At 39.6% G+C, this 12,054-nt stretch overlaps 1 protein-coding gene across 3 annotated transcripts in view; it reads left to right on the forward strand.

Moving 5' to 3' along the window:
* The first annotated feature begins 4,575 nt into the window (after window positions 1-4,575).
* gfra1a (gdnf family receptor alpha 1a) overlaps window positions 4,576-12,054 on the forward strand; it is a 152,200-nt gene continuing 144,721 nt past the window's right edge. For 2 of the 3 annotated variants that reach the window (XM_055227046.1, XM_055227045.1), the window contains exons 1-2: window positions 4,582-4,731; window positions 9,772-10,077. In XM_055227046.1, the coding sequence (XP_055083021.1) occupies window positions 4,677-4,731; window positions 9,772-10,077 (361 nt within the window). In that variant the 5' untranslated portion in view covers window positions 4,582-4,676. Of the gene's footprint in view, window positions 4,732-9,771; window positions 10,078-12,054 lie in introns of all 3 variants that reach the window. The other variant, XM_055227047.1, reaches the window with a different exon arrangement.

Below are 12,054 nucleotides of genomic sequence, written 5' to 3' on the forward strand. Positions count from 1 at the left end.
CGTCTGAGTGGGAATCGATCCTCCGACCTTTCATTTGGTGGACGAGAGTGTTTGTACAGTAAAGTTGAATCTTTAGCATGCAAGACTTTTGGATGATGAATGACATTGACAGATCATTTCATTTCTAATCTAAATTAAAAGATGTGGCAGGTATAACACTCGATACCGATCCAACCACAGACATTTTGCAGGTGAAGCGTCTTGCCAAGGGATACAGCAACAGGACTCAAAGCTGAGACCCTTTGACTTCTGGGCGTTCACTCAATCGTGGCGCCCTCTAATGCCTTTCAGACTGAAATGAGCTCTAAAATGAACTAGTTCTGCTTTTCACGTTTTAGGATGAGAAAAATCAGGTACAGCGCCTTTAATGAGGAGAGCGAGTGCGACATGCTGCAGACTGAGCCCCGGCTTTAGATTGATTGAGTCTGACTTTATAAGAGTGAATCATTGACAGACTGTGATCCTGGTGGAGTGGATTAGCTCAAACAGCATATGGACAATCGATGGCCTACAGTGCACAAGGACAATAAGCCAATAAGAAAATATCTGACGTGACAATGCTATTTTAACCCTGTTTTGTTTAAGATTTGATTTCATACAGGCTTAGTAGTGGTCCTTAAAGGTCCAGTACTGTGCGCAATTGACTCTTGTTGGCTTTAAACCATGTTATAATGTTGTTACTTTCTCAAAAACATAGCTGGAGTTGTGTTTTGTTTCATTCACACGTTTGAGTAAACCTTTATATTGTTAGTCTGTCTACATCTCCAACACTCAGATATTTAACAACAATGCAACAGACTTTCTACACCTCAAAACCTTGTGATGTCATGAAGTGGTAGTTTTAACAGCTATCTTTTAACTGTAGTTCGGTAGACTGGCAGTCCTGGGCTGAAATTATACATATGATTCTAAAGAAGGTGTATGGCAGGAGTGTCCAAATTATGTCCCGGGGACCAAATGCGGCCTTCAGACCTATTTTTATTGGCCCTCAGGTCTTCAGTTGAACTGGCCCAATTGATCATTATCAGTACTTTTTATGGCAAATTTGAGTAATCGTACCAATATAACCTAAATAACATCAGATTGCGTTGTCATACAGACCTAATGATAATATTTCAAGCCTTATTTAAAGTATGTTAAATGCACCCATCTGAATTATTCACTGTATTGACCACTGCTCTGTGGCTCTCCATGTCGAATATTTTTTAAGATATGGCCCTCGGTGAAAAGAGTTTGGGCACCACTGGTGTATGGAGTTTAAAAACAAAGTGGAGCACACTTGTTATCACGTGACATCAGTGTTTTTAATTTGACAAAAGTACTCAGTCTATATATGCAATATTTGCATGTTAAACATGTGTGAATGAAAAAAACAAAACAAAAAAACACAACTCCAGGTATATTTTTGAGGCGGGAACAGCATCATAACATAAATCAGACAATATGAGCCCTTTAAAGTGCATATGACAGGTTTTAATGTTTTCTAATTCTGGCTTGGTTTGGTGGAATAGTACCTGTGCTAAATATTTGGTGGCAGTTTGTGGGAAAAAAAAAAAAAAAAAAATACAAATTAAAAACTGATAAGAAGAGTACAAAATTACTATAAATCTGTCAATTTATTCCTTCATTCAACAAAATAGAAATATAATTTATTTTGATTAGTCTAATCTTAATCTTAACTATTGTGCAATTTAGACTTAAATTTTGGCACTTGTGACATACACAGACATAATTCCATGAATCATTAACTGCAGCCATAATGTAAACGTCTGCTGCACGTCCAACAAGGAAGTAAAATGATAAACTGAAAAAAATAAAAATCTATAGACAATATTTTAGTTACAGGTAGACTAACCTGTCAAATGCACTTCAAGTTACACATAGGTGGGTAGCACTTTTTTAATACAACTGTAACTCTCAGGTCGTTTTCAGACACTACACTTAAACTCCTACTTGAGTAATATATTTGACAGTGTAACAGTACTCTTACTTGAGTCAAAGTTGTAGTTCCTCCTCCCACTGTGAGTAAGTCTACAAATGGCAAAAGATTTATGTCAACAATATGAAATTATTTGAATTTCTTTCTTTTTTTTTTTTTTGCACCGTTCCTTCAGATATGACTTAGTTTGTTTCTTTTGTGTCTATCCTGTGAAAATAGTTTGTAGTTATTTATACAATAGCCATTATTATTATTATTATTATTATTATTATTATTATTATTATTATATATTTTTATTTTTTTCTGCACAATTGGAGCAGTTCTATCGTAATCAGAACCCTTTTTCCTCAGACCTCCAGTAGATGGCGCCAGTTACCCAGCTCTCCCTGTGAGCTCGTGCGCAGAGGATCAGCCTCTGTCAGCGCGCGGTCCTATTCTCCTGTCCCCCTGTTTATGTCTGGACTAAACCTGGACTAAACCAGACATAAAACAAAAGTAAAGCTCACTTAACTTTAAAAAAGGACAGGGCAAAGGAAGATCTAAAGAAAGGCCTCTGTACTTTAAGAAGTGAATTTACATGAATTAAATGTACCCACAAGCACAATACACTGCCATAATTGTACTGAAGTATAAGTAAAAAGTACACAAGGAATATTTTACTTGCAGGCTACAAGTTAATGCATTTTAGACCAGCCAGTATAACTATGATCTTACGTATAACAAATTACAATTACACCCTACTCAATAAAATAACCTTCTATTCGACCTACTCAGAAATATATGTCCAGACCCATAACCAGGCAGGGAACAACAGAGCAGAGATCCAGAATCCTGTGCGCACCCGTGGCCCGCGCACCCGTGTTTGGGACCCCTTCCTCGGGCTGCGCGCTGCTGATCCGCGCGTGGGCAGTACTGTGTTGGCAGGCGTGTTGGTTAACCTGGCGCGCTCTTTGCCCTCTCCCCGTCACGCTGCGACATAACAGCGGCCCACGCGCGCAGTCAACGTCTGTGAACTGCGATCGTGTCAGGTTACGCCGCTTAAAAGTTTGAGAAAATGCGCGTTTTTTTTTGGGCGGCTGGCATAAGCAAGCTGGGGGAAGTTTTGGGAAAGTGAAAAGGTGAGCTAAGATTTAAATGGAAGAGGTTTTCTGGTTAAGTAAATTTAGATTGTGATTTTTACGCGTGTTGGTACAGAATGTAGCACACCAACCTAACCAAGGACTTAACTAGGACTGAACCAGGACTAAACTGAGGTCTAGACCAGGTCTGTGCCAACTAACGGCGCATCCACATTTGTACTAAGACCACAGCAACATTGGGACTAAACTGGGACAGCAAATGAAGAACTAAAAGACTATTCCAGGTCTAGATCAGTTCTCTCTCAGGTGTCACTTTTAGGCTACAAAAAACGCATCAATATTGTGACTAAACTGAAACTAAATTCCGAACTATATCAGGACTAAACCAGGTCTACATCTGGACTAAACTGTGCTCAAACCAGTCCACAATAAGGACGTGTGAATGCACCCTAGATCATTTAAACAGGACAAAAGCCAGGACTTAAAGGGCCCATATTAAAGATTATCATTTTCTAATGTTCTAATGTTGTTTCCTCATCACAAACAGACCTGGAGTTGAGTTTTGTTTCATTCACACATGTTTAACACACAAACCCTCCATATTTACGCTGAGTTCTTCTCTCAAACAAAACACTCTGTTCCACCTTGTGATGTCATCATGTGGTAATACAGGAAGTGCTCCACTGTGTTTTTAAACTCCACACACCTTCACTAGAATCATTTGGATGATTTCAGCCCGGGAATTGCTAGTCTGTACTGAACAAAAGGTAAAAAGTAGCTGTTAACTTGAAAACTACCACTTCATGACATCATAAGGTGGGACAGAGCATTTTGAGATTTGGAGATGTGGACAAACTAATAATAAAGGATTACTTAAACATGTGTGAATGAGACATATTTATTTATTTTGATAGATAACATCAAAATAACATGGATAAAACCTCACAAGAATCCAGTTTGTCTAATACAGGACCTTTAACTTACCATATATAACATAGCCTACTGTCTGAACCAAAGCAGGACTAAGCCTAACTGTAAACCCAAATGAAGCACTAAAACAAGACAAAACCAGGTCTGGAACGTGAACTAAACCAGGTCTGACACTTTGAAGCAGATTGTTATAGCCTATTGAGCAATTATTACTATAAATCACTGTCTAATATGTGGAGACCAAAACGACTAAAGTGGAGTGTAATCCATTTGCCGTATTTCTTGCCTCGCTCAGCACATTTGAGCATTCTTCCGCAGGCTTCGCGGCAGTGAAGTGACCGTGGCTCCGTAGCTCCGTGTGGGGTGAGCGCGAGCGAGAGGAGCCAGTCGTCTACTCGTGCGCCAGAGCAGCAGTGCCATCCATTTGGTCAGGACGCACGCGCGTAAGAGGAAGCATCGCACCGGCCCATCTCGAGGAAAGAGGACCACGGTTAACGGGGGGAAGCCAAAGAAACAAATACGGTTCGCTGTTACCGATTCGGGGAGAGTAAACGTGGATTTTGTGTCACTTTTCTGGACTGGAAGGACGTGGTTTTACCGGTGTGGAGAGAGGAGCGCGGGTTGTTGGCTCTTTTCGATGGATTGTACCGCATTGGAAGAAGTACTCGTGCGGGGATTATAACGGTTTTTAAGTCACTTTAGAGTTTGAGAATTGTGTTTTGTTGCGCATGGAGCGAAGGACGATGGTGTACGCAGCGGTTTACGCCGGGCTGCCGCTTCTAGGTAAGTTTATGAACAAGATGCAACCGCTCATTTTGGAAGGTTTGGAGACTTAGATTGTGAAACAGAAGTGTAAAATTATATGTATTAAAATAAGAAAAGGAGTAGGATAAAACAGGACTAAACAGAGGCGAATGTATGAGACTAACCCAAATGCGATTTCAAATACAATCAGAACTAAAGAAGGATCAAGTGAAAAGGAATAAACCGGGACTAAACCAGAACTTTACCAGTACTTAACGACGCGGGGCTGTCGGAACTAAATGGGTCTAAACCAGGACTAAACTGGGTCTTAAACTGGCGGGCTAAACTAGGACTAGATCAGATATAAATCAAGATTTTGACATAACTTGATAATAAGCAGTAAATTCCCCAAAACACTAAAATAGGGAAAACAAATCGAATCTTCAAAAATGAGCATTACTTTCACTTTTAAAAAACACAAAAAGGTAAACCAGTCCAGCGCTCTCTCTGCTCCAAACCAGCCCGACCTCCGCGCACTGCTGTACCGGGGCAGAGCGCACTGTCCTCCCGGGTGACAGGCTCTCCACGGCCGCTGTCTGACGCGCGCACATGCCCCTCTGACATATCGAGCGCTCGGATCGTTAGTGTACGAACCGTGCCATAACGCAATCCTGGTAAAGTTGCGCAGTTTAGCTTTAGTTGTTATGGCACAGGACCAAACTGTCCAATGAGCAAAATACAGAAAGTATCCAATTGGAGTCCTACTGTTAAAGGCGCACTACGTAACTTTTCCTCAACCTTCTTGTGTTCATTGAGATGTTTAGAATGTTCCACGGTGTAGCTTATCTATCTGCATCTATTCACTTACAAGTGACTTTATTGCCACTTAAAGAAAACAAACATGTATTTGTACTGTGAGTGGTTCGCGTGTGTGCATCTATGTGCGTGTATGTGTATGTATGTAGGGGTGTGTGTATGTAGGGGTGTGTGGGGGTGTGTATGTGTGTGTATGTATGTATGTGTGTGTGTATGTATGTGTATGTATGTATGTATGTGTGTATGTATGTAGGGGTGTGCGTGTGTGTGTATGTATGTGTGTGTATGTATGTATGCATGTGGGGGTGTGTATGTGTGTGTGTGTATGTATGTGTGTATGTATGTATGTGTGTGTGTGTATGTATGTGTGTGTGTATGTATGCATGTCGGAGCACTGTCTTCTGAATACTCTGAATACATTTATACCAAGTTTTCTATGGAAAAACAAAACAAAACATTTCACATAATTACAACCAGCTTTATTTTTGTTCTACTGATTGTTGTGCATTAATTTATGTCCAATTAGAGACAAAAAATTGCACATGCACACCAATACCGTCATGTATTCCTTTTAATTTAGGAAAGTAGGCTGTATATAACTGTATTCTGAATACCACTAATTGAAATAGTAATTATATATATACTACGGAATACAGAAAGTCTAGTCAAAGTTAGTATTCAGAGTAGAGGTTATGCACTGACACCATTGTATTTGACAAATGCTCAGTGGCACTGAGGCAGAACTATGGGCAGAACTATGGGCAGAACTATGGGCAGAACTATGGGGAGAACTATGGGGAGAACTATGGGCAGAACTATGGGGAGAACTATAGGCAGCACAACTGACTAAATGTTTTTTCTTTGGTTCGTTTGGCCTCATTTTTGTTCATGAAGCTATTGTTTTCATCCCACAGCAATCATTTCCTCAACACACAGACTCAAACACGTCTTATTTAAGGAGAGAAAGGTTCAGTTCCATTGTGTGTGATCCCAAATTCTGCATCAGTGATAAATGTGTCGTCTGCAGTGTCCCTGTTGTTAAGATAACTATTTACCAACTTTCTGCTACTGTTTACCTGATTTTCCTGTCTTAAATATCAGGTAGAAACGAAATATTTTGCAGAGGTGTAGCCTTTTTATACTTGTTATTAAGCTGTAGTGGCTCTTTCACATTTTAGATGTGTTTCGAACTTTCACAGAGACACATCTAAAACGTGATGTCATCTGAAAATGCACCTCAAGTGGACTGTGCTAAGCTAGATTTGTTTTATAATAGCCCATATATAGTGTAAACAGTATAAACAGTATAAATAGTATATTATATATGCCTGTATAATTATAATAAAAAGCCTATAATGTGCTGTAAGAAAATACACATTTGTAATAGCATCTTAATTAGCCTTGATAAAACATGAACTAGGACTTAAGTCACTCTAGTGTCGTCACAATACTAAAATCTAAAACTCAATTTTGATACTCAGGAATAGACTTGATACTCAAAAGCAATTCTGATACCATGATGAAAAAACAACAAAACAAAACAATGCAGGTAACGTGAACAATCGATTTTTCAACCTTAAATGGTCGTGTTTTCTTTTATATTACCATGTGGCCTTATATCTGTGTAATCCCTCAGTCGCCCATAGTGGTCCATGGGCGTATACTAGTCTATGTGGTCATGTTCCTGTTCTGACACCTCAAAATCATTCTAAAGCTATTCAGGAAAGGTTCATTTCTGTCTCTCTTTTTAGTATCGATAACTACTTAAATGAGTATTTAGTTTCAGTACTAGATTTAGTATGAATTAGTTTGTGATTTTTGATATTTTGACAACCCTAATTCATACTGAACCAATAGTTTATTAAGAATTATTCAGGCTTAGTAACTACTTAAAGTCACGGCGCGTAACCTTTTACCCAACGACAGAGTAGTTGGGTGTTTTTGTTTTGTTTTCATTGTATGAATGTGATGTGGTCGGAGGGACGGGTGGCGTAGGGTGGCAGCCTTACTTCAGTCATTTTCTCCAGGGGAGTTGTGCCTACAATAGTAACAGCACTGATTTATAGTTTAACAAATCAACCACGGCTGATTCTCAGACAATAAACTTGAGTACAAGCCCTTTAAAGAAGACTTCTTCTCCTATGAATTATAATTTGGACTAATAATTTGGATTTTAAATTGCAATATTCATCTAAAATGACTTAAGGCCTTCTTGTTAGAACTGTGGTGCCCAATGGGAGATGACGTCGCCGTAAATCTCATACAAAGAGGAGTGAAGTTACCAGCACCTGCACATCATACTAGTGAGCTACAGATTTTTTTTTCATTCGTACCGAAATGACTGAGACGCTGCAGAATCCTACGCGTCTCATCCATTAAGAAAATAAAACTGGATAGTGAAGCAAGTACAGGGCAGTGGGTGTGTACCGGTGGAGATGAAATGGGGGTTGATCAGCAAAATGGCATCGTGAAAAAGAAAAGTGATTAAAGATTGCTTGCACATGCACAAATCACTCCAAATACAACTTTGAGAGAGTAAATAAGAAGGGAAACAACTATAACATGGTTAAAACCTCTGAAAAGTCAATTTCACATAATAGGTCTGACCTCGTACAGCAAGACAGATTCTTATGATATTTGTGAATTCAAAAACTCACGAGAATCCATCTTGGCATGCACCTGCTGTAAGGTTAAGCGGGCGGAAGCCAAAGGCGAAGCACCCATGTGAACCAAAACAAACACTGTGACACTGATAGACGTACTTCAGCCTATTTTAGTGCTAGTACTATTTTGTTTGTGAAAAACCTGCAGAAGGTGAGTGCAGTTGTGGATAGGGAAGATGTGTGTGCTTTTCTCTCAACTGGATGTAAAAAAGTATGATTTTTTGACTTGTTCCGCTATTGTGACATTTCAGTTAATAAGATTCAAATAATCGTCATGATGTTCTGCATTTTCCGATAGCTTTCAGTGAGTCATCCCAGACTGATGTGTAGAACTCAATTCAGAATGTTACAAATATCAGTCTGGTGTGAACCAGGTGATAATAGGCCTGCTTTAAAGTACCAGGACTTATGTGAATAAGGCTGAAATAAACAGACTGTATATCTACAAGCATCATAATATACAAAATATAAAATAGATCCAGGCTATATACACAAGAAGTGGGTACATAGAGATTCTGGGTGACTTGGACATTGGTCTGTCACATTCTGAAGCACGATATATCACTACAGAGAAATATTGTGATAAACAATAATATTTAAATATTTAATGCCACTGTCACAAAAGAGGATAATCCCAGTAAACAAAATTTTAAACATACTGTATCTTTAAACAGTCTGAACTGCAACAGATACATATCAGAATTAACCAATAATTAGCCATAGAAGTCATTTATTGCTGTCTCCACAGCTCAAATCTTATCATATTACATAAAAATGGCAAAAATCTTTCCACTATTGCAAATAAAATCTACCCATGATAAATATTGAGCCTAAAAACATATTGTTCCAGTCTTTATATATTAAACAATTGATATATTATAATTTTTGTGAAAGACCTAAATAAGGCTCAAATATACAGCCTGTATATGTACAGTAAATATAAACTAGAGCTATATAGGCTATATACATAACTGGTGGTGGGGTAGAAAATTAGGGAGGTACCGATCTCAATATCTCGTGGTACGATATTTATTGTGATATACTGTGAATATGCTACTTTTCCTTTTAAAATGCCTTATAAGCCTTTGATTCCAACATAAAGCAGCTTAATAACAGTTATTGCTTCATGTAGTCATCTTTAAGCCATCTTATAACATACCTGGAGTTGTCTTTTGTTTCAGTCACACATGTTTGAGTAACACTTTATCTGTCCACAAAGCCCAGAATGCTCTGTTCAACCTTGTGATAGGTACCGTTTACCTTTTGTTCAGTAAAGATGGGCAATTCCAGTGCTGAGATTATTCAGTCCTGGAATTGAATTTAAAAAAGTACTTCCTGTATTACCACATGACATCACAAGGTGGAACAGAGTGTTTTCTGTTTGAGAGAAGAATTAAATAAAAAGTACTATCATACTATCATAGTGGCATCAGAGTTGGTATTGAATATCAAGTATATTCCTTGGCATCAAAATCGAGTTTGAAATGTAAGTATCGTGACAACACAACACATGTAGTAAATATAAAATAGATCTAGGTTATATACACATGAGGTGATCGGACAAAAAAACGATGACACTTCCCTGTTCTCTCCTCTTTAGTGGTGCTGTCCCTGGCCTCGGACCCCCCTCGCTCCTCCTCTCCTCGCCTGGATTGTGTGAGAGCCAGTGAGCAGTGTCTGAGAGAGCCGGCCTGCAGCTCCAAGTACCGCACCATGAGGCAGTGCGCATCGGGGGCAAAGGAGACCAACCCCAGCCTGGTGCCTTCTATGGAGGGTAAAGATGAGTGCCGCTCTGCCATAGACGCCCTGAAGCAGAGTCCCCTGTACAACTGCCGCTGTAAGAGGGGCATGAAGAAAGAGAAAAACTGTCTACGCATCTACTGGGGCATCTACCAGACCCTGCAAGGTACACACACAACCACAGGCTAACACTTTAATACAACTGCATTAAAGGGCCCATATCACGCTATTTTGTGATTTATTTTATAATGTTGTTTCCTCATCAAAAATATACCATATCAGCTCTGGATTTGGAACACAATCTGACCATAACTGATTTAGCTTGAACAACAACACGTGAACTGATTTGTGCTGTTAAACAAGTCCCTCTCAAATAACATTACCTTCATTAACCAACAGTTTTTCACTTACTCACACTCACCTTTTCTGTTAAAAGTCAAACACCTAAACAGGACCGTGAACGCTTATATTAATCACTGGCTCCCGAAAGCGTAGGGTTAGATTTCAGACTATCTTTTTTTTTTTTGCTGAGTTTGCTAATTGTATCACCATAGTAACTGCTGAACCTTCCAACATAGAGATACATGTAGAACACCCCTAGTATCAGTAGCTGGAGGATTAGTGTGTGGTTTGTATAGTCACAATTACAACCTGACACATAGTAATAAACGTGGCCTTTGTTATACCAAGTGGTCCTATAGTCCTGTTATTGTGGTTTCTTTCCGTAGCAGTACTTATTGAAATGAGTATCTAGTTATAATAGTAGTTTCAGCATCTGATTTTTGTTTCTGCGCTACTCACAGCAAGAAGAACCCAGCTTTTATTCCCAAGCCAATTAAAGCCTTCCTTTTCAGAGTTTGCATGTTCTTCATGTGTAGGTATCTTGGTGTACCCCATCAGCCTTGAAAGTGTAGGCCTTCAGAGGGTTTATATATTGACTAGGATCCAGGCATGTGCTGCAGTGTTAAAGATGGGTCAAATGTCCAGCTACTTTACCAGAGGTCCTCCATAACTTGATGCTATGAACAGAAAAGTGCCATATTTGTCCCTTTCTCCAATTAATAATTAAACATATCAGCAAAAGTACTTTTTTTTTTTTTTTTTTTGCTTGTAACTTTTTCAACACAATAAATGACAGATTCAAAGGAAATCGTTCTACCTCACATACATCCATTTTAACAATCTGGTGTATTCTTGATGAAACCGTGCCATATTTTACTAAAGATTCAACTTTGACACGAATAAAATCCGTATTTATCTGTTTTGGGTGTCATTTTTCAGCCCCTCCCACTGCCCCACTTATAACCCCGCCTCTTTCACCCTTTGGCACTTGACCCCACCCCCAACCGTCATATACCCACAGTATCTGATATCTCTATCTCTCTCTCTCCTTCTCCTTCCTTCTCTCCCTCTTTCTCTCTCACTCTCCGTGACTGTCCGCTAGCATCGCAAACAAACTCGTCTGAATTGGTCATGGTGTTGGTGACCTCCCCCCTTCATCGCTACATGAAGCTAATGGGGCGTGAATGGTCTTAGCTCCAGTTAGCCTATCTTCCAGTGGTCATCACAGCAGGTGGGGGAGGTGGGGGGGTGGGGGGAGATGGTTGTCCCAGCTGACCAGCCTGCCTAATCAGGCGTGGGGGGCCGCAGAGGAAATCGACTGACCCAAATAGAGGCTGTCACATGAGGGGCAGTGTGAGGGCCAGGCATGGGGTAAACAAACAGCAACTACTACACATTTATATTTATATAACAGTGATGGCAAAACAAAGTTTTCCTGTACCAACATTTTCTAAAACTTCTGACTAGGGCTGTAGGCCTTTAGTTATTCAGTCGATGGAGTCTTAAGCCCGCCACACACTACAGGATCGTTTACCTGATTCGATTTGCTTCTCCCTCGACTTTGGTCTTCGTATGTGTGTGGTCTCTGACATATCGTAACCACAAAACATCAATGCTACTGTAAGAGCCAAAAAAACAGTGCATCAGGGGCAGACAGACTGATGGACACAGTGCTGGAGGTACAGAGGTTTTCTGGTCCAACCCCATGGAGATGTTATTGCTTTGCCTTGTATGCTCCACCGTATGGCATTACATTAACAACAACAACAACAACAAACTTTATTTATAAAGCACTTTTCAT

The sequence above is a fragment of the Periophthalmus magnuspinnatus genome, chromosome 15 (assembly GCF_009829125.3).
Source record: "Periophthalmus magnuspinnatus isolate fPerMag1 chromosome 15, fPerMag1.2.pri, whole genome shotgun sequence".
NCBI lineage: Eukaryota > Metazoa > Chordata > Actinopteri > Gobiiformes > Gobiidae > Periophthalmus > Periophthalmus magnuspinnatus.